The sequence below is a fragment of the Cherax quadricarinatus genome, chromosome 10 (assembly GCF_038502225.1).
Source record: "Cherax quadricarinatus isolate ZL_2023a chromosome 10, ASM3850222v1, whole genome shotgun sequence".
In the NCBI taxonomy this organism is placed as follows: Eukaryota; Metazoa; Arthropoda; class Malacostraca; order Decapoda; family Parastacidae; genus Cherax; species Cherax quadricarinatus.
Window position 1 is genome coordinate 36538743 of NC_091301.1, and position 27769 is coordinate 36566511.

The 27769-nt window shown below is 40.5% G+C and overlaps 1 protein-coding gene across 1 annotated transcript in view; it reads right to left on the bottom strand.

The window, feature by feature from the left end:
- LOC128687815 (organic cation transporter protein-like) overlaps window positions 1-27769 on the bottom strand; it is a 218358-nt gene that overhangs the window by 167103 nt on the left and 23486 nt on the right. Inside the window, exon 3 of the mRNA XM_070083827.1 lies at window positions 27344-27498. Within this exon, the coding sequence (XP_069939928.1) occupies window positions 27344-27498 (155 nt within the window). The remainder of the gene's footprint in view (window positions 1-27343; window positions 27499-27769) is intronic.

Sequence of the window (27769 nt, forward strand, 5' to 3'; positions counted from 1 at the left end):
ATATATAACTTGCGGCAGTGCCTGAAATATATAACTTGCGGCAGTGTCTGCAATATATTACTTGCGGCAGTGTCTGCAATATATAACTTGCGACAGTGTCTGCAATATATAATTTGCGGCAGTGTCTGCAATAAATAACTTGCGGCAATGTTTGCAATATATAACTTGCGGCAGTGCCTGCAATATATAACTTGCGGCAGTGACTGCAATATATAACTTGCGGCAGTGTTTGCAATATGTAACTTGCGGCAGTGTCTGCAATATATTACTTGCGGCAGTGTCTGCAATATATAACTTGCGGCAGTGTCTGCAATATATAACTTGCGGCAGTGTCTGCAATATATAACTTGCGGCAGTGTTTGCAATACATAACTTGCGGCAGTGTCTGCAATATATTACTTGCGGCAGTGCCTGCATTATATAACTTGCGGCAGTGTCTGCAATATATAACTTGCGGCAGTGTCTGCAATATATAACTTGTGGCAGTGTCTGCAATATATAACTTGCGGCAGTGTCTGCAATATATAACTTGTGGCAGTGTCTGCAATATATAACTTGCGGCAGTGTCTGCAATGTATAATTTGCGGCATTGTCTGCAATATATAACTTTCGGCAGTGTCTGCAATATATAACTTGCGGCAGTGTCTACAAAATATAACTTGCGGCAGTGTCTGCAACATATAACTTCCGGCAGTGTTTGCAATATATAACTTGCGGCAGTGTCTGCAATATATAACTTGCGGCAGTGTCTGCAATATATAACTTGCGGCAGCGTCTGCAATATATAACTTGCGGCAGTGTTTGCAAAATATAACTTGCGGCAGTGTTTGCAAAATATAACTTGCGGCAGTGTCTGCAATATATAACTTGCCTCAGTGTCTGCAATATGTAACTTGCGGCATTGTCTGCAATATATAACTTGCGGCAGTGTTTGCAATATATAACTTGCGGCAGTGTCTGTAATATATAAGTTACGTGAGCGTCTGCAGTATATAACTTGCGGCAGTGTCTGCAATATATAACTTGCGGCAGTGTCTGCAATATGTAACTTGCGTCAGTGTCTGCAATATATAGCTTGCGGCAGTACCTGCAATATATATCTTGCGGCAGTGTCTGCAATATATAAATTGCTGCAGTGTCTGCAATATATAACTTGCGGCAGTATCTGCAATATATAACTTGCGGCAGTGTCTACAATATATAACTTGCGGCAGTGCCTGCAATACATAACTTGCGGCAATACCTGCAATATATAACTTGCGGCAGTGTCTGCAATATATAACTTGCGGCAGTGTCTGCAATATATAACTTGCGGCAGTGTCTGCAATATATAACTTGCGGCATTGTCTGCAATATATAATTTGCGGCAGTACCTGCAATATACAACTTGCAGCAGTGTCTGCAATATATAACTTGCGGCAGTGTCTGCAATATATGACTTGCGGCAGTGTCTGAAATATATAACTTGCGGCAGTGTCTGCAATATGTAACTTGCGGCAGTGTCTTCAATATATAACTTGCGGCAGTGCATGGAATATATAACTTGCGGCAGTGTCTGCAATATATAACTTGCGGCAGTATCTGCAATATATAACTTGCGGCAGTGTCTACAATATATAACTTGCGGCAGTGCCTGCAATATATAACTTGCGGCAATACCTGCAATATATAACTTGCGGCAGTGTCTGCAATATATAACTTGCGGCAGTGTCTGCAATATAAAACTTTGCGCAGTATCTGCAATATATAACTTGCTGCAGTGTCTGCAGTACATAACTTGCGGCAGTGTCTGCAATATATAACTTGCGGCAGTGTCTGCAATATATGACTTGCGGCATTGTCTGCAATATATAATTTGCGGCAGTACCTGCAATATACAACTTGCAGCAGTGTCTGCAATATATAACTTGCGGCAGTGTCTGCAATATATGCCTTGCGGCATTGGCTGCAATATATAACTTGCGGCAGTGTCTGCAATATATAACTTGCTGCTGTGTCTGCAATATATAACTTGCGGCAGTGTTTGCAATATATAACTTGGGGCAGCGTCTGCAATGTATAACTTGCGGCAGTGTCTGCATATATAACTTGCGGCAGTGTTTGTAAAATATAACTTGCGGCAGTGTTTGCAATATATAACTTGCGGCATTGTCTGCAATATTAACTTGCGGCAGTGTTTGCAATATATAACTTGCGGCAGTGTCTGTAATATATAAGTTGCGACAGTGTCTGCAATATATAAATTGCTGCAGTGTCTGCAATATATAACTTGCCGCAGTGTCTGCAATATATAACTTGCGGCAGTTACTGCAATATATAACTTGCGGCAGTGTCTGTAATATATAACTTGCGGCAGTTACTGCAATATATAACTTGCGGCAGTGTCTGCAATATATAACTTGCGGCAGTTACTGCAATATATAACTTGCGGCAGTGTCTGTAATATATAAGTTACGTGAGCGTCTGCAGTATATAACTTGCGGCAGTGTCTGCAATATATAACTTGCGGCAGTGTATGCAATATGTAACTTGCGTCAGTGTCTGCAATATATAACATGCGGCAATGTCTGCAATATATAGCTTGCGGCATTGTCTGCAATATATAATTTGCGGCAGTACCTGCAATATGCAACTTGCAGCAGTGTCTACAATATATAACTTGCGGCAGTGTCTGCAATATATGACTTGCGGCAGTGTCTGCAATATATAACTTGCGGCAGTGTCTGCAATATGTAACTTGCGGCAGCGTCTTCAATATATAACTTGCGGCAGTGCCTGGAATATATAACTTGCGGCAGTGTCTGCAATATATAACTCTCGGCAGCATCTGCAATATATAACTTGCGGCAGTGTCTACAATATATAACTTGCGGCAGTGCCTGCAATACGTAACTTGCTGCAATACCTGCAATATATAACTTGCGGCAGTGTCTGCAATATATAACTTGCGGCAGTGTCTGCAATATATAACTTTGCGCAGTATCTGCAATATATAACTTGCTGCAGTGTCTGCAGTATATAACTTGCGGCAGTGTCTGCAATATATAACTTGCGGCAGTGTCTGCAATATATGACTTGCGGCATTGTCTGCAATATATAATTTGCAGCAGTACCTGCAATATACAACTTGCAGCAGTGTCTGCTATATATAACTTGCGGCAGTGTCTGCAATATAGGACTTGCGGTAGTGTCTGCAATATATAACTTGCGGCAGTGTCTGCAATATGTAACTTGCGGCAGTGTCTGCAATATATAACTTACGGCAGTGCCTGGAATATATAACTTGCGGCAGTGTCTGCAATATATAACTTACGGCAGTGTTTGCAATATATAACTTACGGCAGTGTCTGTAATATATAAGTTGCGACAGTGTCTGCAATATATAAATTGCTGCAGTGTCTGCAATATATAACTTGCCGCAGTGTCTGCAATATATAACTTGCGGCAGTTACTGCAATATATAACTTGCGGCAGTGTCTGTAATATATAAGTTACGTGAGCGTCTGCAGTATATAACTTGCGGCAGTGTCTGCAATATATAACTTGCGGCAGTGTCTGCAATATGTAACTTGCGTCAGTGTCTGCAATATATAGCTTGCGGCAGTACCTGCAATATATATCTTGCGGCAGTGTCTGCAATATATAAATTGCTGCAGTGTCTGCAATATATAACTTGCGGCAGTATCTGCAATATATAACTTGCGGCAGTGTCTACAATATGTAACGTGCGGCAGTGCCTGCAATACATAACTTGCGGCAATGCCTGCAATATATAACTTGCGGCAGTGTCTGCAATATATAACTTGCGGCAGTGTCTCCAATATATAACATGCGGCAGTGTCTACAATATATAACTTGCGGCATTGTCTGCAACATATAATTTGCGGCAGTACCTGCAATATGCAACTTGCAGCAGTGTCTACAATATATAACTTGCGGCAGTGTCTGCAATATATGACTTGCGGCAGTGTCTGCAATATATAACTTGCGGCAGTGTCTGCAATATGTAACTTGCGGCAGCGTCTTCAATATATAACTTGCGGCAGTGCCTGGAATATATAACTTGCGGCAGTGTCTGCAATATATAACTTGCGGCAGTATCTGCAATATATAACTTGCGGCAGTGTCTACAATATATAACTTGCGGCAGTGACTGCAATACATAAATTGCGGCAATACCTGCAATATATAACTTGCGGCAGTGTCTACAATATATAACTTGCGGCAGTGTCTGCAATATATAACTTTGCGCAGTATCTGCAATATACAACTTGCAGCAGTGTCTGCAATATATAACTTGCGGCAGTGTCTGCAATATATAACTTGCGGCAGTGTCTGCAATATATAACTTGCGGCAGTGTCTGCAATATATAACTTACGGCAGTGTCTGCAATATATAACTTGCGGCAGTGTCTGCAATATATAACTTGCGGCAGTGTCTGCAATATATAACTTGCGGCAGTGTCTGCAATATATAACTTGCGGCAGTGTCTGCAATATATAACTTGCGGTATTGTCTGCAATATATAACTTGCGGCATTGTGCGGCAGTGTCTGCAATATATAACTTGCGGCAGTGTCTGCAATATATAACTTGCGGCAGTGTCTGCAATGTATAACTTGCGGCAGTGTCTGCAATATATAACTTGTGGCAGTGTCTGCAATATATAACTTGCCGCAGTGTCTGCAATGCATAACTTGCGGCATTGGCTGCAATATATAACTTGCGGCAGTGTCTGCAATATATAACTTGCGGCAGTGTTTGCAATGTATAACTTGCGGTAGCGTCTGCAATATATAACTTGCGGCAGTGTCTGCAATATATAACTTGCGGCAGTGTTTGTAAAATATAGCTTGCGGCAGTGTTTGCAATATATAACTTGCGGCAGTGTCTGCAATATTACCTTGCGACAGTGTCTGCAATATATAAATTGCTGCAGTGTCTGCAATATATAACTTGCCGCAGTGTCTGCAATATATAACTTGCGGAAGTGACTGCAATATATAACTTGCGGCAATATCTGCAATATATAACTTGCGTCAATATCTGCAACATATAACTTGCGGCAGTGTCTGCAATATATAAGTTGCGACAGTGTCTGCAATATATAAATTGCTGCAGTGTCTGCAATATATAACTTGCCGCAGTGTCTGCAATATATAACTTGCGGCAGTGTCTGCAATATATAACTTTCGACAGTGTCTGCAATATATAACTTGCGGCAGTGTCTGCAATATATAACTTGCGGCAGTGTCTGCAATATATAACTTGCTGCAGCGTCTGCAATATATAACTTGCAACAGTGTCTGCAATATATAACTTGCGGCAGTGTCTGCAATATATAACTTGCTGCAGTGCCTGCAATATATAACTTTGTCTGCAATATATAACTTGCAGTGTCTGCAATATATAACTTGCGGCAGTGTCTGCAATATATAACTTGCGGCAGTGTCTGCAATATATAACATGCAGCATCGTCTGCAATATATAACTTGCGGCAGTGTCTGCAATATATAACTTGCAGTGTCTGCAATGTCTGCAATATATAACTTGCGGCAGTGCCTGCAATATATAACTTGCGGCAGTGTCTGCAATATATAACTTGCGGCAGTGTCTGCAATATATAACTTGCGGCAGTGTCTGCAATATATAACTTGCCGCAGTGTCTGCAATATATAACTTGCGGCAGTGTCTGCAATATATAACTTGCGGCAGTGTCTGCAATATATAACTTGCGGTAGTGTCTGCAATATATAACTTGCGGCAGTGTCTGCAATATATAACTTGCTGTAGTGTCTGCAATATATAACTTTCGGTAGTGTCTGCAATATATAAGTGTCTGCAATATATAACTTGCGGCAGTGTCTGCAATATATAACTTGCGGCAGTGTCTGCAATATATAACTTGCGGCAGTGTCTGCAATATATAACTTGTCTGCAATATATAACTTGCGGCAGTGTGCAATATATAACTTGCGGCAGTGTCTGCAATATATAACTTGCAGTGTCTGCAGTGTCTGCAATATATAACTTGCGGCAGTGTCTGCAATATATAACTTGCGGCAGTGTCTGCAATATATAACTTGCGGCAGTGTCTGCAATATATAACTTGCGGCAGTGTCTGCAATATATAACTTGCGGCAGTGTCTGCAATATAACTTGCGGCAACTATATAACTTGGCAGTGTCTGCAATATATAACTTGCGCAATATATAACTTGCAGTGTCTGCAATATATAACTTGCGGCAGTGTCTGCAATATATAACTTGCGGCAGTGTCTGCAATATATAACTTGCGGCAGTGTCTGCAATATATAACTTGCGGTCTGCAATATATAACTTGCGGCAGCGTCTGCAATATATAACTTGCGGCAGTGTTTGCAAAATATAACTTGCGGCAGTGTCTGCAATATATAACTTGAGGCAGTATCTGCAATATATAACTTGCGGCAGTGTCTGCTATATATAACTTGCGGCAGTGTCTGCAATATATAACTTGCGGCAGTGTCTGCAATATATAACTTGCGGCAGTGTCTGCAATATATAACTTGCGGCAGTGTCTGCAATATATAACTTGCGGCAGTGTCTGCAATATATAACTTGCGGCAGTGTCTGCAATATATAACTTGCGGCAGTGTCTGCAATATATAACTTGCAGCAGTGTCTGCAATATATAACTTGCGGCAGTGTCTGCAATATATAACTTGCGGCAGTGTCTGCAATATACAACTTGCGGCAGTGTCTGCACTTGCGGCATATATAACTTGCGGCAGTGTCTGCAATATATAACTTGCGGCAGTGTCTGCAATATATAACTTGCGGCAGTGTCTGCAATATATAACTTGCGGCAGTGTCTGCAATATATAACTTGCGGCAGTGTCTGCATATATATAGCACTTGCGGCAGTGTCTGCAATATATAACTTGCGGCAGTGTCTGCAATATATAACTTGCGGCATGCAATATATAACTTGTGGCAGTGTCTGCATTATATAACTTGCCGCAGTGTCTGCAATATATAACTTGCGGCAGTGCCTGCAATATATAATTTGCGGCAGTGTCTGCAATATATAACTTGCGGCAATGTTTGCAATATATAACTTGTCTGCAATATATAACTTGCGGCAGTGTCTGCAATATATAACTTGCGCAGTGTCTGCAATATATAACTTGCGGCAGTGTCTGCAATATATAACTTGCGGCAGTGTCTGCAATATAACTTGCGGCAGTGTCTGCAATATATAACTTGCGGCAGTGTCTGCAATATATAACTTGCGGCAGTGTCTGCAATATATAACTTGCGGCAGTGTCTGCAATATATAACTTGCAGCAGCGTCTGCTATATATAACTTGCGGCAGTGTCTGTGGCAGTGTCTGCAATATATAACTTGCGGCTGCAATATATAACTTGCGGCAGTGTCTGCAATATATAACTTGCAGTGTCTGCAATATATAACTTGCGGCAGTGTCTGTGCGGCAGTGTCTGCAATATATAACTTGTGGCAGTGTCTGCAATATATAACTTGCGGCAGTGTCTGCAATATATTACTTGCGGCAGTGTCTGCAATATATAACTTGCGTCTGCACTTGCGGTGTCTGCAATATATAACTTGCGGCAGTGTTTGTAAAATATAGCTTGCGGCAGTGTTTGCAATATATAACTTGCGGCAGTGTCTGCAATATATAACTTGCGGCAGTGTTTGTAAAATATAGCTTGCGGCAGTGTTTGCAATATATAACTTGCGGCAGTGTCTGCTATAAATAACTTGCGGCAATATCTGCAATATATAACTTGCGGCAGTGTACTTGCGGCAATATCTGCAATATATAACTTGCGGCAATATCTGCAATATATAACTTGCGGCAGTGTCTGCAATATATAACTTGCGACAGTGTCTGCAATATATAACTTGCGGCAGTGTCTGCAATATATAACTTGCAGCAGCGTCTGCAATATATAACTTGCGGCAGTGTTTGCAATATATAACTTGCGGCAGTGTTTGCAATATATAACTTGCGACAGTGTCTGCAATATATAATATAACTTGCAGCAGTGTCTGCAATATATAACTTGCGGCAGTGTCTGCAATATATAACTTGCGGCAGTGTCTGCAATATATAACTTGCGGCAGTGTCTGCAATATATAACTTGCGGCAGTGTCTGCAATATATAACTTGCGGCAGCGTCTGCAATATATAACTTGCGGCAGTGCCTGTGTCTGCAATATATAACTTGCAGCAGCGTCTGCAATATATAACTTGCGGCAGTGTTTGCAATATATAACTTGCGGCAGTGTTTGCAATATATAACTTGCGACAGTGTCTGCAATATATAACTTGCGGCAGTGTTTGCAATATATAACTTGCGGCAGTGTCTGCAATATATAATTTGCGGCAGTACCTGCAATATATAACTTGCAGCAGTGTCTGCAATATATAACTTGCGGCAATGTCTGCAATATATAACTTTTGGCAGTGTCTGCAATATATAACTTGCAGCAGTGTTTGCAATATATAACTTGCGGCATTGTCTGCAATATGTAACTTGCGGCAGTGCCTGCAATATATAACTTGCGGCAGTGTCTGCAATATATAACTTGCGGCAGTGTCTGCAATATATAACTTTCGACAGTGTCTGCAATATATAACTTGCGGCAGTGTCTGCTATATATAACTTGCGGTAGTGTCTGCAATATATAACTCTCGGCAGTGTCTGCAATAAAGAACTTGCGGCAGTGTCTGCAATATATAACTTGCGGCAGTGTCTGCAATATATAACTTGCGGCAGTGTCTGCAATATATAACTTGCGGCAGTGTCTGCAATATATAACTTGCGGCAGTGTCTGCAATATATAACTTGCGGCAGTGTCTGCAATACATAACTTGCGGCAGTGTCTGCAATATATAACTTGCGGCAGTGACTGCAATATATAACTTGCTGCAGCGTCTGCAATATATAACTTGCAATATATAACTTTTGGCAGTGTCTGCAATATATAACTTGCAGCAGTGTTTGCAATATATAACTTGCGGCATTGTCTGCAATATGTAACTTGCGGCAGTGCCTGCAATATATAACTTGCGGCAGTGTCTGCAATATATAACTTTTGGCAGTGTCTGCAATATGTAACTTGCGGCAGTGCCTGCAATATATAACTTGCGGCAGTGTCTGCAATATATAACTTGCGGCAGTGTCTGCAATATATAACTTTCGACAGTGTCTGCAATATATAACTTGCGGCAGTGTCTGCAATATATAACTTGCGGCAGTGTCTGCAATATATAACTTTCGACAGTGCCTGCAATATATAACTTGCCACAGTGTCTGCAATATATAACTTGCGGCAGTGTCTGCAATATATAACTTGCGGCAGCGTCTGCAATATATAACTTGCGGCAGTGTCTGCAATACATAACTTGCGGCAGTATCTGCAATATATAAAGTGTCTGCAATATATAACTTGCAGTGTCTGCAGTGTCTGCAATATATAACTTGCGGCAGTGTTGCAGTGTCTGCAATATATAACTTGCGGCAGTGTCTGCAATATATAACTTGTCTGCAATATATAACTTGCGGCAGTGTCTGCAATATATAACTTGCGGCAGTGTCTGCAATATATAACTTGCGGCAGTGTCTGCAATATATAACTTGCGGCAGTGTCTGCAATATATATCTTGCGGCAGTGTCTGCAATATAGAACTTGCGTCAGTGTCTGCAGTATTTAACTTGCGGCAGTGTCTGCAATATATGACTTGCGGCAGTGTCTGCAATATATAACTTGCGGCAGTGCCTGCAATATATAACTTGCGGCAGTGTCTGCAATATATAACTTGCGGCAGTGTCTGCAATATATAACTTGCGGCAGTGTCTGCAATATATAACTTGCGGCAGTGTCTGCAATATATATCTTGCGGCAGTGTCTGCAATATATAACAGTGTCTGCAATATATAACTTGCGGCTTGCAATATATAACTTGCGGCAGTGCGGTCTGCAATATATAACTTGCGGCAGTGACTGCAATACATAACTTGCGGCAATACCTGCAATATATAACTTGCGGCAGTGTCTGCAATATATAACTTGCGGCAGTGTCTGCAATATATAACTTGCTCTAGTGTCTGCAATATATAACTTGCGGTAGTGTCTGCAATATATAACTTGCGGCAGTGTCTGCAATATATAACTTGCTGTAGTGTCTGCAATATATAACTTGCGGTAGTGTCTGCAATATATAACTTGCGGCAGTGTCTGCAATATATAACTTGCTGTAGTGTCTGCAATATATAACTTTCGGTAGTGTCTGCAATATATAACTTGTCTGGCAGTCTGCAATATATCTTGCGGCAATATATAACTTGCGGCAGTGTCTGCAATATATAACTTGCGGCAGTCTGCAATATATAACTTCAGTGCTGCAATATATAACTTGCGGCAGTGTCTGCAATATATAACTTGCGGCAGTGTCTGCAATATATAACTTGCGGCAGTGTCTGCAATATATAACTTGCGGCAGTGTCTGCAATATATAACTTGCGGCAGTGTCTGCAATATATAACTTGCGGCAGTGTCTGCAATATATAACTTTCGGCAGTGTCTGCAATAAATAACTTGCGGCAGTGTCTGCAAAAAATAAATTGCGACAGTAACTGCAATATATAACTTGCGGCAGTGTCTGCAATATATAACTTGCGGCAGTGTCTGCAATATATAACTTGCGGCAGTGTCTGTGCGGCTGCAATATATAACTTGCGGCAGTGTCTGCAATATATAACTTGCGGCAGTGTCTGCAATATATAACTTGCAGTGTCTGCAATATATAACTTGCGGCAGTGTCTGCAATATATAACTTGCGTCTGCAGTGTCTGCAATATATAACTTGCAATATATAACTTGCGGCAGTGTCTGCAATATATAACTTGCGGCAGTGTCTGCAATATATAACTTGCGGCAGTGTCTGCAATATATAACTTGCGGCAGTGTCTGCAATATATAACTTGCGCAGTGTCTGCAGTGGCTGCAATATATAACTTGCGGCAGTGTTTGCAATATATAACTTGCGGCAGTGTCTGCAATATATAACTTGCGGCAGTGTCTGCAATATATAACTTGCGGCAGTGTCTGCAATATATAACTTGCGGCAGTGTCTGCAATATATAACTTGCAGCAGTGTCTGCAATATATAACTTGCGGCAGTGTCTGCAATATATAATAACTTGCGGCTTGCGGCAGTGTCTGCAATATATAACTTGCGGCAGTGTCTGCAATATATAACTTGCGGCAGTGTCTGCAATATATAACTTGCGCAGTGTCTGCAATATATAACTTGCGGCAGTGTCTGCAATATATAACTTGCGGCAGTGTCTGCAATATATAACTTGCGGCAGTGTCTGCAATATATAACTTGCTGCAGTGCCTGCAATATATAACTTGCAACAGTGTCTGCAATATATAACTTGCGGCAGTGTCTGCAATATATAACTTTTGGCAGTATCTGCAATATATAACTTGCAGCAGTGTTTACAATATATAACTTGCAGCAGTGTTTGCAATATATAACTTGCGGCAGTGTTTGCAATATATAACTTGCGGCATATAACTTGCGGCAGTGTCTGCAATATATAACTTGCAGCAGTGTCTGCAATATATAACTTGCGGCAGTGTCTGCAATATATAACTTGCGGCAGTGTCTGCAATATATAACTTGCGGCAGTGTCTGCAATATATAACTTGCGGCAGTGTCTGCAATATATAACTTGCGGCAGTGTCTGCAATATATAACTTTCGGCAGTGTCTGCAATATATAACTTGCGGAAGAGTCTGCAATATATAACAGTGTCTGCTTGGCCGTGTCTGCAATATATAACTTGCGGCAGTGTCTGCAATATATAACTTGCGGCAGTGTCTGCAATATATAACTTGCGGCAGTGTCTGCAATATATAACTTGCGGCAGTGTTTGCAATATATAACTTGCGGCAGTGTCTGCAATATATACTTGCGGCAGTGTCTGCTTGCAATATATAACTTGCGGCAGTGTCTGCAATATATAACTTGCGGCAGTGTCTGCAATATATAACTTGCGGCAATGTTTGCAATATATAACTTGGGGCAGTGTCTGCAATATATAACTTGCGGCAGTGTCTGCAATACATAACTTGCGGCAGTGTCTGCAATATATAATTTTGCGACAGTACCTGCAATATATAACTTGCGGCAGCAATATATAACTTGCGGCAGTGTCTTCTATATATAACTTGCGGCAGTGTCTTCAATACATAACTTGCGGCAGTGTCTGCAATATATAACTTGCGGCAGTACCTGCAATATATAACTTGCGGCAGTGTCTGCAATATATTACTTGCGGCAGTGTCTGCAATACATAACTTGCTGCAATATATAACTTGCCACAGTGTCTGCAATATATAACTTGCGGCAGTGACTGCAATATATAACTTGCTGCAGCGTCTGCAATATATAACTTGCAACAGTGTCTGCAATATATAACTTGCGGCAGTGTCTGCAATATATAACTTGCTGCAGTGCCTGCAATATATAACTTGCAACAGTGTCTGCAATATATAACTTGCGGCAGTGTCTGCAATATATAACTTTTGGCAGTGTCTGCAATATATAACTTGCAGCAGTGTTTGCAATATATAACTTGCAGCAGTGTTTGCAATATATAACTTGCGGCAGTGTCGGCAATATATAACTTGCGGCAGTGTTTGCAATATATAACTTGCAGCAGTGTCTGCAATATATAACTTGCGGCAATATCTGCAATATATAACTTGCGGCAGTGTCTGCAATACATAACTTGCAGCAGTGCCTGCAATATATAACTTGCCGCAGTGTCTGCAATATATAACTTGCTTGGCAGTGTCTGCAGTGTCTGCAATATATAACTTTCGGTAGTGTCTGCAATATATAACTTGCGGCAGTGTCTGCAATATATAACTTGCGGCAGTGTCTGCAATATATAACTTGCGGCAATACCTGCAATATATAACTTGCTGCAGTGTCTGCAATATATAACTTGCGGCAGTGTCTGCAATATATAACTTGCGGCAGTGTCTGCAATATATAACTTGCGGCAGTGTCTGCAATATATAACTTGCGGCAATGTCTGCAATATATAACTTGCGGCAGTGTCTGCAATATATAACTTGCGGCAGTGTCTGCAATATATACTTGCGGCTTGCGGCAGTGTCTGCAATATATAACTTGCGGCAGTGTCTGCAATATATAACTTGCCGCAGTGTCTGCAATGTATAACTTGCGGCAGTGTCTGCAATATATAACTGGCGGCAGTGTCTGCAATATATAACTTGCGGCAGTGTCTGCAATATATTACTTGCGGCAGTGCCTGCAATATATAACTTGCGGCAGTGTCTGCAATATATAACTTGCGTCAGTGTCTGCAATATATAACTTGAGGCAGTGTCTGCAATATATAACTTGCGGCAGTGTCTGCAATATATAACTTGCGGCAGTGTCTGCAATATATAACTTGCGGCAGTGTCTGCAATATATAACTTGCGGCAGTGTCTGCAATATATAACTTGCGGCAGTGTCTGCAATATATTACTTGCGGCAGTGTTTGCAATATATAACTTGCGGCAGTGTCTGCAATATATAACTTGCGGCAGTGTCTGCAATATATAACTTTCGGCAGCGTCTGCAATATATAACTTGCGGCAGTGTTTGCAAAATATAACTTGCGGCAGTGTCTGCAATATATAACTTGCCTCAGTGTCTGCAATATGTAACTTGCGGCATTGTCTGCAATATATAACTTGCGGCAGTGTTTGCAATATATAACTTGCGGCAGTGTCTGTAATATATAAGTTGCGTCAGCGTCTGCAGTATATAACTTGCGGCAGTGTCTGCAATATATAACTTGCGGCAGTGTCTGCAATATGTAACTTGCGTCAGTGTCTGCAATATATAGCTTGCGGCAGTACCTGCAATATATATCTTGCGGCAGTGTCTGCAATATATAAATTGCGGTAGTGTCTGCAATATATAACTTGCGGCATTGTCTGCAATATATAACTTGCGGCAGTGTTTGCAATATGTAACTTGCGGCAGTATCTGCAATATGTAACTTGCGTCAGTGTCTGCAATATATAGCTTGCGGCAGTACCTGCAATATATATCTTGCGGCAGTGTCTGCAATATATAACTTGCGGCAGTATCTGCAATATATAACTTGCGGCAGTGTCTACAATATATAACTTGCGGCAGTGCCTGCAATACATAACTTGCGGCAATACCTGCAATATATAACTTGCGGCAGTGTCTGCAATATATAACTTGCGGCAGTGTCTGCAATATATAACTTGCGCAGTATCTGCAATATATAACTTGCTGCAGTGTCTGCAGCATATAACTTGCGGCAGTGTCTGCAATATATAACTTGCGGCAGTGTCTGCAATATATAACTTGCGGCAGTGTCTGCAATATATAACTTGCGGCAGTGTCTGCAATATATAACTTGCGGCAGTGTCTACAATATATAACTTGCGGCAGTGTCTGCAATATATAACTTGCGGCAGTGTCTGCAATATATAACTTGCGGCAGTGTCTGCAATATATAACTTGCGACAGTGTCTGCAATATATAACTTGCGGCAGTGTCTGCAATATATAAGTTGCGGCAGTGTCTGTATATAACTGCGGCAGTGTCTGCAATATCTAACTTGCTGCAGTGTCTGCAATATATAACTCTCGGCAGTGTCTGCAATATATAACTTGCGGCAGTGTCTGCAATATATAACTTGCGGCAGTGTCTGCAATATATAACTTGCGGCAGTGTCTGCAATATATAACTTGTGGCAGTGTCTGCAATATATAACTTGCGGCAGTGTCTGCAATATATAACTTGCGGCAGTGTCTGCAATATATAACTTGCGGCAGTGTCTGCAATATATAACTTGCGGCAGTGTCTGCAATATATAACTTGCGGCAGTGTCTGCAATATATAACTTGCGGCAGTGTCTGCAATATATAACTTGCGGCAGTGTCTGCAATATATTACTTGCGGCAATATCTGCAATATATAACTTGCGGCAATATCTGCAATATTTAACTTGCATCAGTGTCTGCAATATATAACTTGAAGCAGTGCCTGCAATATATAACTTGCGGCAGTGTCTGCAATATATAACTTGCGACAGTGTCTGAAATATATTACTTGCGGCAGTGTCTGCAATATATAACTTGCAGCAGTGTCTGATATATATTACTTGCGGCAGTGTCTGAAATATATTACTTGCGGCAGTGTCTGCAATATATAACTTGCAGCAGTGTCTGATATATATTACTTGCGGCAGTGTCTGCAGTATATAACTTGCGGCAGTGTCTGCAATATACAACTTGCGGCAGTGTCTGCAATATATAACTTGCGGCAGTGTCTTCAATATATAACTTTCGGCAGTGTCTGCAATATATATCTTGCAGCAGTGTCTGCAATATATTACTTGCGGCAGTGTCTACAATATATAACTTGCGGCAGTGTCTGCAATATATAACTTGCGGCAGTGGCTGCAATATATAACTTGCGGCAGTGTCTGCAATATATAACTTGCAGCAGTGTCTGCAATATATAACTTGCCGCAGTGTCTGCAATATATAACTTGCGACAGTGTCTGCAGTATGTAACTTGCGGCAGTGTCTGCAATATATAACTTGCAGCAGTGTCTGCAATATATAACCTGCGGCAGTGTCTGCAATATATTACTTGCGGCAGTGTCTGCAATATATAACTTGCCGCAGTGTCTGCAATATATAACTTGCGGCAGTGCCTGCAATATATAATTTGCGGCAGTGTCTGCAATATATTACTTGCGGCAGTGTCTGCAATATATAACTTGCGGCAGTGTCTGCAATATATAACTTGCGGCAGTGTCTGCAATATATAACTTGCGGCAGTGTCTGCAATATATAACTTGCGGCAGTGTTTGCAATATATAACTTGCGGCAGTGTCTGCAATATATTACTTGCGGCAGTGTCTGCAATATATAACTTGCGGCAGTGTCTGCAATGTATAACTTGCGGTATTGTCTGCAATATATAACTTTCGGCAGTGTCTGCAATATATAACTTGCGGCAGTGTCTACAAAATATAACTTGCGGCAGTGTCTGCAACATATAACTTCCGGCAGTGTTTGCAATATATAACTTGCGGCAGTGTCTGCAATATATAACTTGCGGCAGCGTCTGCAATATATAACTTGCGGCAGTGTTTGCAAAATATAACTTGCGGCAGTGTTTGCAAAATATAACTTGCGGCAGTGTCTGCAATATATAACTTGCCTCAGTGTCTGCAATATGTAAATTGCGGCATTGTCTGCAATATATAACTTGCGGCAGTGTTTGCAATATATAACTTGCGGCAGTTTCTGTAATATATAAGTTGCGTCAGCGTCTGCAGTATATAACTTGCGGCAGTGTCTGCAATATATAACTTGCGGCAGTGTCTGCAATATGTAACTTGCGTCAGTGTCTGCAATATATAGCTTGCGGAAGTACCTGCAATATATATCTTGCGGCAGTGTCTGCAATATATAAATTGCTGCAGTGTCTGCAATATATAACTTGCGGCAGTGTCTACAATATATATCTTGCGGCAGTGTCTGCAATATATAACTTGCGGCAGTATCTGCAATATGTAACTTGCGTCAGTGTCTGCAATATATAGCTTGCGGCAGTACCTGCAATATATATCTTGCGGCAGTGTCTGCAATATATAACTTGCGGCAGTATCTGCAATATATAACTTGCGGCAGTGTCTACAATATATAACTTGCGGCAGTGCCTGCAATACATAACTTGCGGCAATACCTGCAATATATAACTTGCGGCAGTGTCTGCAATATATAACTTGCGGCAGTGTCTGCAATATATAACTTGCTGCAGTGTCTGCAGCATATAACTTGCGGCAGTGTCTGCAATATATAACTTGCGGCAGTGTCTGGAATATATAAATTGCGGCATTGTCTGCAATATATAATTTGCGGCAGTACCTGCAATATACAACTTGCAGCAGTGTCTGCAATATATAACTTGCGGCAGTGTCTGCAATATATGACTTGCGGCAGTGTCTGCAATATATAACTTGCGGCAGTGTCTGCAATGTGTAACTTGCGGCAGTGTCTGCAAAATATTACTTGCGTTAGTGCCTGGAATATATAATTTGCGGCAGTGTCTGCAATATATAACTTGCGGCAGTGTCTGCAATATATAACTTGCGGCAGTGTGTGAAATATATAACTTGTGGCCGTGTCTGCTATATATAACTTGCGGTAGTGTCTGCAATATATAACTTGCGGCAGTGTCTGCAATATATTACTTGCGGCAGTGTCTGCAATATATAACTTGCGGCAGTGTCTGCAATATATAACTTGCGGCAGTGTCTGCAATATATAACTTGCGGCAGTGTCTGCAATATATAACTTGCGACAGTGTCTGCAATATATAACTTGCGGCAGTGTCTGCAATATATAACTTGCGGCAGTGTTTGCAATATATAAGTTGCGGCAGTGTCTGCAATGCATAACTTGCGGCATTTTCTGCAATATATAACTTGCGGCAGTGTCTGCAATACATAACTTGCGACAGTGTCTGCAAAATATAACTTGTGGCAGTGTCTGCAATATATAACTTGCGGCAGTGTCTGCAATGCATAACTTGCGGCATTGTCTGCAATATATAACTTGAAGCAGTGTTTGCAGTATATAACTTGCGGCAGTGTCTGCAATATATAAATTGCGGCAGTGTCTGCAATATATAACTTGCGGCAGTGTCTGCAATATATAACTTGCGACAGTGTCTGCAATATATAACTTGTGGCAGTGTCTGCAATGTATAACTTGCGGCAGTGTCTGCAATGTATAACTTGCGGCATTGTCTGCAATATATAACTTGCGGCATTGTCTGCAATATATAACTTTCGGCAGTGTCTGCAATATATAACTTTCGGCAGTGTCTGCAATATATAACTTGCGGCAGTGTCTGCAATATATAACTTGCGGCAGTGTCTGCAATATATAACTTGCGGCAGTGTCTGCAATGTATAACTTGCGGCATTGTCTACAATATGTAACTTGCGGCAGTGTCTGCAATATATAACTTGTGGCAGTGTCTGCAATATATAACTTGCCGCAGTGTCTGCAATGCATAACTTGCGGCATTGGCTGCAATATATAACTTGCGACAGTGTCTGCAGTATGTAACTTGCGGCAGTGTCTGCAATATATAACTTGCGGCAGTGCCTGCAATATATAACTTGCGGCAGTGTCTGCAATATATTACTTGCGGCAGTGTCTGCAATATATAACTTGCCGCAGTGTCTGCAATATATAACTTGCGGCAGTGTCTGCAATATATAACTTGCGGCAATGTTTGCAATATATAACTTGCGGCAGTGCCTGCAATATATAACTTGCGGCAGTGACTGCAATATATAACTTGCGGCAGTGTTTGCAATATGTAACTTGCGGCAGTGTCTGCAATATATTACTTGCGGCAGTGTCTGCAATATATATCTTGCGGCATTGTCTGCAATATATAACTTGCGGCAGTGTCTGCAATATATAACTTGTGGCAGTGTCTGCAATATATAACTTGCGGCAGTGTTTGCAATATATAACTTGCGGCAGTGTCTGCAATATATAACTTGCGGCAGTGTCTGCAATATATAACTTGTGGCAGTGTCTGCAATATATAACTTGCGGCAGTGTCTGCAATATATAACTTGTGGCAGTGTCTGCAATATATAACTTGCGGCAGTGTCTGCAATGTATAACTTGCGGCATTGTCTGCAATATATAACTTTCGTCAGTGTCTGCAATATATAACTTGCGGCAGTGTCTACAAAATATAACTTGCGGCAGTGTCTGCAACATATAACTTCCGGCAGTGTTTGCAAAATATAACTTGCGGCAGTGTTTGCAAAATATAACTTGCTACAGTGTCTGCAATATATAACTTGCCTCAGTGTCTGCAATATGTAACTTGCGGCATTGTCTGCAATATATAACTTGCGGCAGTGTTTGCAATATATAACTTCCGGCAGTGTCTGTAATATATAAGTTGCGTCAGCGCCTGCAGTATATAACTTGCGGCAGTGTCTGCAATATATAACTTGCGGCAGTGTCTGCAATATGTAACTTGCGTCAGTGTCTGCAATATATAGCTTGCGGCAGTACCTGCAATATATATCTTACGGCAGTGTCTGCAGTATATAAATTGCTGCAGTGTCTGCAATATATAACTTGCGGCAGTATCTGCAATATGTAACTTGCGGCAGTGTCTACAATATATAACTTGCGGCAGTGCCTGCAATACTTAACTTGCGGCAATACCTGCAATATATAGCTTGCGGCAGTGTCTGCAATATATAACTTGCGGCAGTGTCTGCAATATATAACTTGCGCAGTATCTGCAATATATAACTTGCGGCAGTGTCTGCAGTATATAACTTGCGGCTGTGTCTGCAATATATAACTTGAGGCAGTGTCTGCAATATATAACTTGCGGCATTGTCTGCAATATATAATTTGCGGCAGTACCTGCAATATACAACTTCCAGCAGTGTCTGCAATATATAACTTGCGGCAGTGTCTGCAATATATGACTTGCGGCAGTGTCTGCAATATATAACTTGCGGCAGTGTCTGCAATATGTAACTTGCGGCAGTGTCTGCAATATATAACTTGCGGCAGTGCCTGGAATATATAACTTGCGGCAGTGTCTGCAATATATAACTTGAGGCAGTATCTGCAATATATAACTTGCGGCAGTGTCTACAACATATAACTTGCGGCAGTGACTGCAATACATAAATTGCGGCAATACCTGCAATATATAACTTGCGGCAGTGTCTACAATATATAACTTGCGGCAGTGTCTGCAATATATAACTTGCGGCAGTGTCTGCAATATATAACTTGCGGCAGTGTCTGCAATATATAACTTGCGGCAGTGTCTGCAATATGTAAATTGCGGCAGTGTCTGCAATATATAACTTGCGGCAGTGTCTGCAATATGTAAATTGCGGCAGTGTCTGCAATATATAACTTGCTGCAGCGCCTGGAATATATAACTTGCGGCAGTGTCTACAATATATGACTTGCGACAGTGCCTGCAATATATAACTTGCGGCAGTACCTGCAATATATAACTTGCGGCAGTGTCTGCAATATATAACTTGCGCAGTATCTGCAATATATAACTTGCCGCAGTGTCTGCAATATATAACCTGCGGCAGTGTCTGCAATATATAAATTGCGGCAATGTCTGCAATATATAACTTGCGGCATTGTCTGCAATATATAATTTGCGGCAGTACCTGCAATATATAACTTGCAGCAGTGTCTGCAATATATAACTTGCGGCAGTGTCTGCAATATATAACTTGCGGCAGTGTCTGCAATATATAACTTGCGGCGGTGTCTGCAATATATAACTTGCGGCAGTGTCTGCAATATATAACTTGCGGCAGTGCCTGGAATATATAACTTGTGGCAATGTCTGCAATATATAACTTGCGGCAGTGTCTGCAATATATAACTTGCGGCAGTGTCTGAAATATATAACTTGTGGCAGTGTCTGCAATATATAAGTTGCGGTAGTGTCTGCAATATATAACTTGCGGCAGTGTCTGCAATATGTAACTTGCGGCACTATCTGCAATGTATAAGTTGCGGCAGTGTCTGCAATATGTAGCTTGCGGCAGTGTCTGCAATATATAACTTGCGGCAGTGTCTGCAATATATAACTTGCAGCAGTGTCTGCAATATATAACTTGCGGCAGTGTCTGCAATATATAACTTGCGGCAATACCTGCAATATATAACTTGCGTCAGTACTTGCTATATATAACTTGCGGCAGTGTCTGCAATATATAACTTGCAGCAGTGTCTGCAATATATAACTTGCGGCAGTGTCTGCAATATATAACTTGCGGCAATACCTGCAATACATAACCTGCAGCAGTGCCTGCAATATATAACTTGCGGCAATACCTGCAATATATAACTTGCGGCAGTACTTGCTATATATATTACTTGCGGCAGTGTCTGCAATATATAACTTGCGGCAGTACTTGCTATATATAACTTGCTGTAGTGTCTGTAATATATAACTTGCGGCATTACCTGTAATATATAGCTTGCGGCAGTACTTGCAATATATAACTTGCGGCAATACCTGCAATAGATAACTTGCGGCAGTACTTGCTATATATTACTTGCGGCAGTGTCTGCAATATTTAACTTGCGTCAGTGTCTACAATATATAACTTGCGGCAGTGTCTGCAATATATAATTTGCGGTAGTGTCTGTAATATTTAACTTGCGGCAGTGTCTACAATATATAACTTGCGGTAGTGTCTGTAATATATAACTTGCGGTAGTACCTGCAATATATAGCTTGCGGCAGTACTTGCAATATATAACTTGCGGCAGTACTTGCAATATATAACTTGCGGCACTACTTGCAATATATAACTTGCGGCAATACCTGCAATATACAACTTGCGGCAGTACTTGTAATATATAACTTGCTTCAATACCTGCAATATATAACTTGCGGCAATGTCTGCAATATATAACTTGCGGCAGTACTTGCAATATATAACTTGCGGCAGTACTTGCAATATATAACTTGCGGCAATACCTGCAATATATAATTTGCGGCAATGTCTGCAATATATAACTTGCGGCAGTACTTGCAATATATAACTTGCGGCAGTACTTGCAATATATAACTTGCGGCAGTACTTGCAATATATAACTTGCGGCAATACCTGCAATATATAATTTGCGGCAGTACTTGCAATATATAACTTGCGGCAATACCTGCAATATATAACTTGCGGCAGTACTTGTAATATATAACTTGCGGCAATGCCTGCAATATATAATTGCGGCAATACCTGCAATATATAACTTGCTTCAATACCTGCAATATATAACTTGCGGCAATACCTGCAATATATAACTTGCGGCAGTGTCTGCAATATATAATTTGCGGCAGTACTTGCAATATATAACTTGCGGCAATACCTGCAATATATAACTTGCGGCAGTACTTGCAATATATAACTTGCGGCAATACCTTCAATATATAACTTGCGGCAATACCTGCAATATATAACTTGCGGCAATACCTGCAATATATAACTTGCGGCAATACCTGCAATATATAACTTGCGGCAATACCTGCAATATATAACTTGCGGCAGTACTTGCAATATATAACTTGCGGCAATACCTTCAATATATAACTTGCGGCAATACCTGCAATATATAACTTGCAGCAGTGTCTGCAATATATAACTTGCGGCAATACCTGCAATATATAACTTGCGGCAGTGTCTGCAATATATAACTTGCGGCAATACCTGCAATATATAACTTGCGGCAATACCTGCAATATATAACTTGCAGCAGTGTCTGCAATATATAACTTGCGGCAGTACCTGCAATATATAACTTGCGGCAGTACCTGCAATATATAACTTGCGGCAGTACCTGCAATATATAACTTGCGGCAGTGTCTGCAATATATAACTTGCGGCAGTACCTGCAATATATAACTTGCGGCAGTACCTGCAATATATAACTTGCGGCAGTACCTGCAATATATAACTTGCGGCAGTACCTGCAATATATAACTTGCGGCAGTACCTGCAATATATAACTTGCGGCAGTACCTGCAATATATAACTTGCAGCAGTGTCTGCAATATATAACTTGCGGCAGTGTCTGCAATATATAACTTGCGGCAGTGTCTGCAATATATAACTTGCGGCAATACCTGCAATATATAACTTGCGGCAGTACCTGCAATATATAACTTGCAGCAGTGTCTGCAATATATAACTTGCGGCAATACCTGCAATATATAACTTGCAGCAGTGTCTGCAATATATAACTTGCGGCAATATCTGCAATATATAACTTGCGGCAATATCTGCAATATTTAACTTGCATCAGTGTCTGCAATATATAACTTGAAGCAGTGCCTGCAATATATAACTTGCGGCAGTGTCTGCAATATATAACTTGCGGCAGTGTCTGCAATATATAACTTGCGGCAATACCTGCAATATATAACTTGCGGCAATACCTGCAATATATAACTTGCAGCAGTGTCTGCAATATATAACTTGCGGCAATACCTGCAATATATAACTTGCGGCAATACCTGCAATATATAACTTGCGGCAATACCTGCAATATATAACTTGCAGCAGTGTCTGCAATATATAACTTGCGGCAATACCTGCAATATATAACTTGCGGCAATACCTGCAATATATAACTTGCGGCAATACCTGCAATATATAACTTGCGGCAATACCTGCAATATATAACTTGCGGCAATACCTGCAATATATAACTTGCGGCAATACCTGCAATATATAACTTGCGGCAATACCTGCAATATATAACTTGCGGCAATACCTGCAATATATAACTTGCGGCAATACCTGCAATATATAACTTGCGGCAATACCTGCAATATATAACTTAGATAATAACTGGTATTTATTTAAAAACAAATGTCCTGTAATGCTTCTTTTTTCGTTGAAATTGTGAATATAATAATGGTAAACACTACCGACAAATTTATAAGATATGTTACACCTAGACAGTAGCTGCTTCAGTTCAGTACATAGCATGATTACATCAGTGTTACATTGACTGCTTCTGCTGCTGCTTCTGTATTACACAGAAGAAGGCTACTGTGTAGGCGAAACGTTTTGGATTGAAAACACTAACGGTTGGGTCTGCCTCCAGCAACACACCCACATGATTACATAAACACCGGTATTGTCCCGCCCGGGACTTTTCCAGATGGTAACCCATGAGACCTGCCATCTTCACCTCGCTCTACGACTCTCCAACATACTACATTATTGCCAATTCCCTCTCGTGCCTCCTCCACCATGATGGAGCTAAAGTCACACACGGTTACTTAATCTTTAAGACCAGGTTGTTAATTATTGAAGATTTTATATATTTGGGTTGCTTTATCACTTCTCAGTCATCACTTATATATTGGCTGATTTTTTCGCATGTATTCTTACGGCAAGATTGTTTATCAAGTCTGTTTATGTATATTGTAACTTGTGTATAAATGCTGGTAGAATTACCGACAATGTGTAAAGTAGAAGGACACAAGTGCAACTAATGTGACATTTTATTGTGGCAACGTTTCGCTCTCCAGGAGTTTTGTCAGGCAGTTACAAACAATATGTGGACACAGAGTATATATCGGCAGCCTCACCATCTTCGAAGTCTTAGCAAGAATCCTCATGAAAACAGTAAACCCTGCCATCACATAGTCTCTCCTGCTAATAGTACACAAGCACATTACAGAAGATGAACACTGAAACAGGCATTCTCTAATACAACCTCCAATAGAAATATTTGTAGATGAATGGTAGTTGATAAATTAGGCACATATGCTACCCACGTAATAGCCTTTATATCCTCTTACTCTTGTGCAAGTTGATTGTTCTACCATAAAAAAGAAAGCCAAACAACTATACTACTCCAGTAGATTCACAGACACTAGAGGAGATATAAAAAAGACCTGGAAAACACTCTCTCAGATTCTAGGGACCCACAAACTGAAAAAAACAAGAATATTATCCTAACTAAACCTAATGAAACACCACTACATCCCACTGACACAGCTAACAAGATAAACGACTTCTTCTCAACCATAGGATCTAATCTCGCCAATAAAATCCCACATACTAATGCCCATGCCAGGGACTACCTAGATGGGAATTTCCCAAATTCCTTCTATCTTGCACCAACTGAGCCCTCGGAAGTCACCGAGATTATAAAGTCACTTAAAAACAACTCAGGGAATCTGTCTAATGTCCCACCATTACTGTACAAGCGAGCGGCCCATATCCTTTCGCATGCTATTTTATTACTTTTTAACAAGTCACTAGAAACTAGCACCTTCCCGAAATTACTCAAGATGGCAAGGGTTACACCAATACATAAAGGTGGTGACCCTACAGACTTAAACAACTATAGGCCAATATCAAACTTACCATTGCTATCCAAAATCTTTGAGAAACTCGTGCACAGGAGACTATATTCATTTATAACAGCACAAAACATGCTCAACCCCTGCCAATTTGGATTTAGGAAAAATAAAAGCACTAATGATGCAATCATAAAAATGCTAGATCTGCTTTACACAGCATTGGAAAATAAGGAATATCCACTAGGAATTTTTATTGACCTAAGAAAAGCTTTTGACACAGTAGACCACGACATCCTACTCCACAAACTTGACCATTACGGTATAAGAGGCCATGCACTTGCTTGTTTCAAATCTTACCTTACTAATAGGTATCAGTATGTTACCATTAAAGACACAGCATCAACAACACGGCCACTTGATACTGGAGTTCTGCAGGGAAGTGTCCTTGGTCCCCTGCTCTTCCTCATATACATCAATGATCTTCCAAACGTATCCCAACACCTGAAACCCATTCTCTTTGCTGACGACACGACATATGTCATCTCTCACCCTAATCTTGCCACCCTCAACACCATTGTTAACGAGGAGCTGATCAAAATATCGACTTGGATGACAGCCAATAAACTTACGCTTAACACTGACAAATCCTACTATATTATGTTTGGTAGCAGAGCAGGAAATGCACAAATTAACATGAAGATCGACAACACTCTAATTACCAGACATAATGAGGGCAAATTCCTAGGCCTATACCTTGACAACAACCTGAATTTCAGCACCCATATCCAACACATAACCAAAAAAGTATCCAAAACAGTTGGGATCCTCTCCAAGATACGATACTACGTGCCGCAAAATGCCCTTCTCACACTATACCACTCACTTATTTATCCATGCCTCACCTATGCTATTTGTGCTTGGGGATCAACTGCAGCAACACACCTAAAGCCAATAATAACCCAACGAAAAGCCGCAGTAAGAATAATCACTAAATCTCATCCCTGGCAACACACCCCCCCACTCTTCGTAGATCTAAACTTACTCCCTGTTCAGTACATCCACACTTACTACTGTGTAATCTACATCTACAGGACCTTAAACTCCAATATCAACCTTGACCTAAACCGCTTTTTTGATAGTTGTGACAGAACCCACAGGCATAACACCAGACACAAACATCTCTACGACATTCCCCAAGTCTGACTAAACCTTTACAAAAATTCAATGTATGTCAAAGGCCCTAAAATCTGGAACACCCTACCTGAGAACTCTAGAACTGCAGACACATTCATCACCTTCAAAACTACCATTAGAAAACATCTTATCTCCCTGATACACCCCATCAACTAACTCCACGAATAGCACCTGGTGGTTCACACTTACACTCACTCACCCATTTGACCATAAACAGAAATATTAATCTTAATCTTAAAATAATGAATCCTATGATACTCCAATACTGAAACTATGTACTGTGCCAAAACAAAAGCATTCACATTGCTAAACTCGCAAACTAGTATTTAGTCACTTAGCCATAATACCAACTTACCTCATAATTTGTAATATTTTAAAATAAAGAATTAAACTAAGTCTGCCCGAAATGCCTAGCCATGCTAGGTGTTCTAGTGGTACACTCTGTAATCATTATTTAACTACATGTAAACCACACAATAACCAAATTCTGTAAATTCAACTTTGTAATCCTTATAGAGAATAAACTTTGAATTGAATTGAATTGAATTGAATACTGTGTTATTATTACTACTACAACTTATATTACTACTACTACCAGTATTACTACTACCAGTATTACTACTACTAGTATTACACTTCACTCTGAGCCTATATATATCCTCTGTGTCCATGTATTTTTTGTAACGGCTTGATAAAGTTCCTGGAGAGCGAAACGTTGCCACAATAAAATGTCACATTAGTTGCACTTGTGTCCTTTTACTTTACATACTGTAACTTGTGGGGTGTGCGATGTTGCTTTTTTGGGGCTCAGTACACAATATAAGTGGAAATTCAGAACTTTGAACCGTTTTTGGGGTTTTCTGTGTGTTGAGGCATGACAGTTGTTTGGGGGGGGGGAGAAGTCATATCGCAAGTTATTTCTGTACACATGTCTGTTCATAATCTTTGCGTTTAGTGGGTATATACATACATAAATGATTTTTTAATAGTCAGCTAGTTGCTTTTAAAATTTATTTAAAATTTAAGGCTTCTTAAAAGCAAGGCACTCATCACGCACACACACACACACACACGCACACACACACACACACACACACACACACACACACACACACACACACACACACTCACCCATGACATAAGCCACCAGGAAGATGCCCTGAAGAGAGGCTCCCAGGATGAATCTGAGAGTAGTGAAGGCGAAGTACTCAGGTATGAGAGCTTGACCCAGACCCACCAGAACCATCAACACCAGAGCACTCATGAACACTGGCTTCCGTCCCAACCTGTCACACACACATTATTGTTATTACAACAATACAACTAACAACAATTAATAATATACATAATAATTTGGGTGATTAACATAGTACTTATGGCCATTGGCAGTTTTATTATACATAATGAGTGATATCAATAAATTATTTCATATTAGCCTTCACCGTAATACTGACACTATTACCAACAACTGACACTACTGAAGTCTGCCAGCTCAGTCTGACACAACTGAAATTTGCCAACTTAGTCTGACACTACTGAAGTCTGCCAACTCAGTCT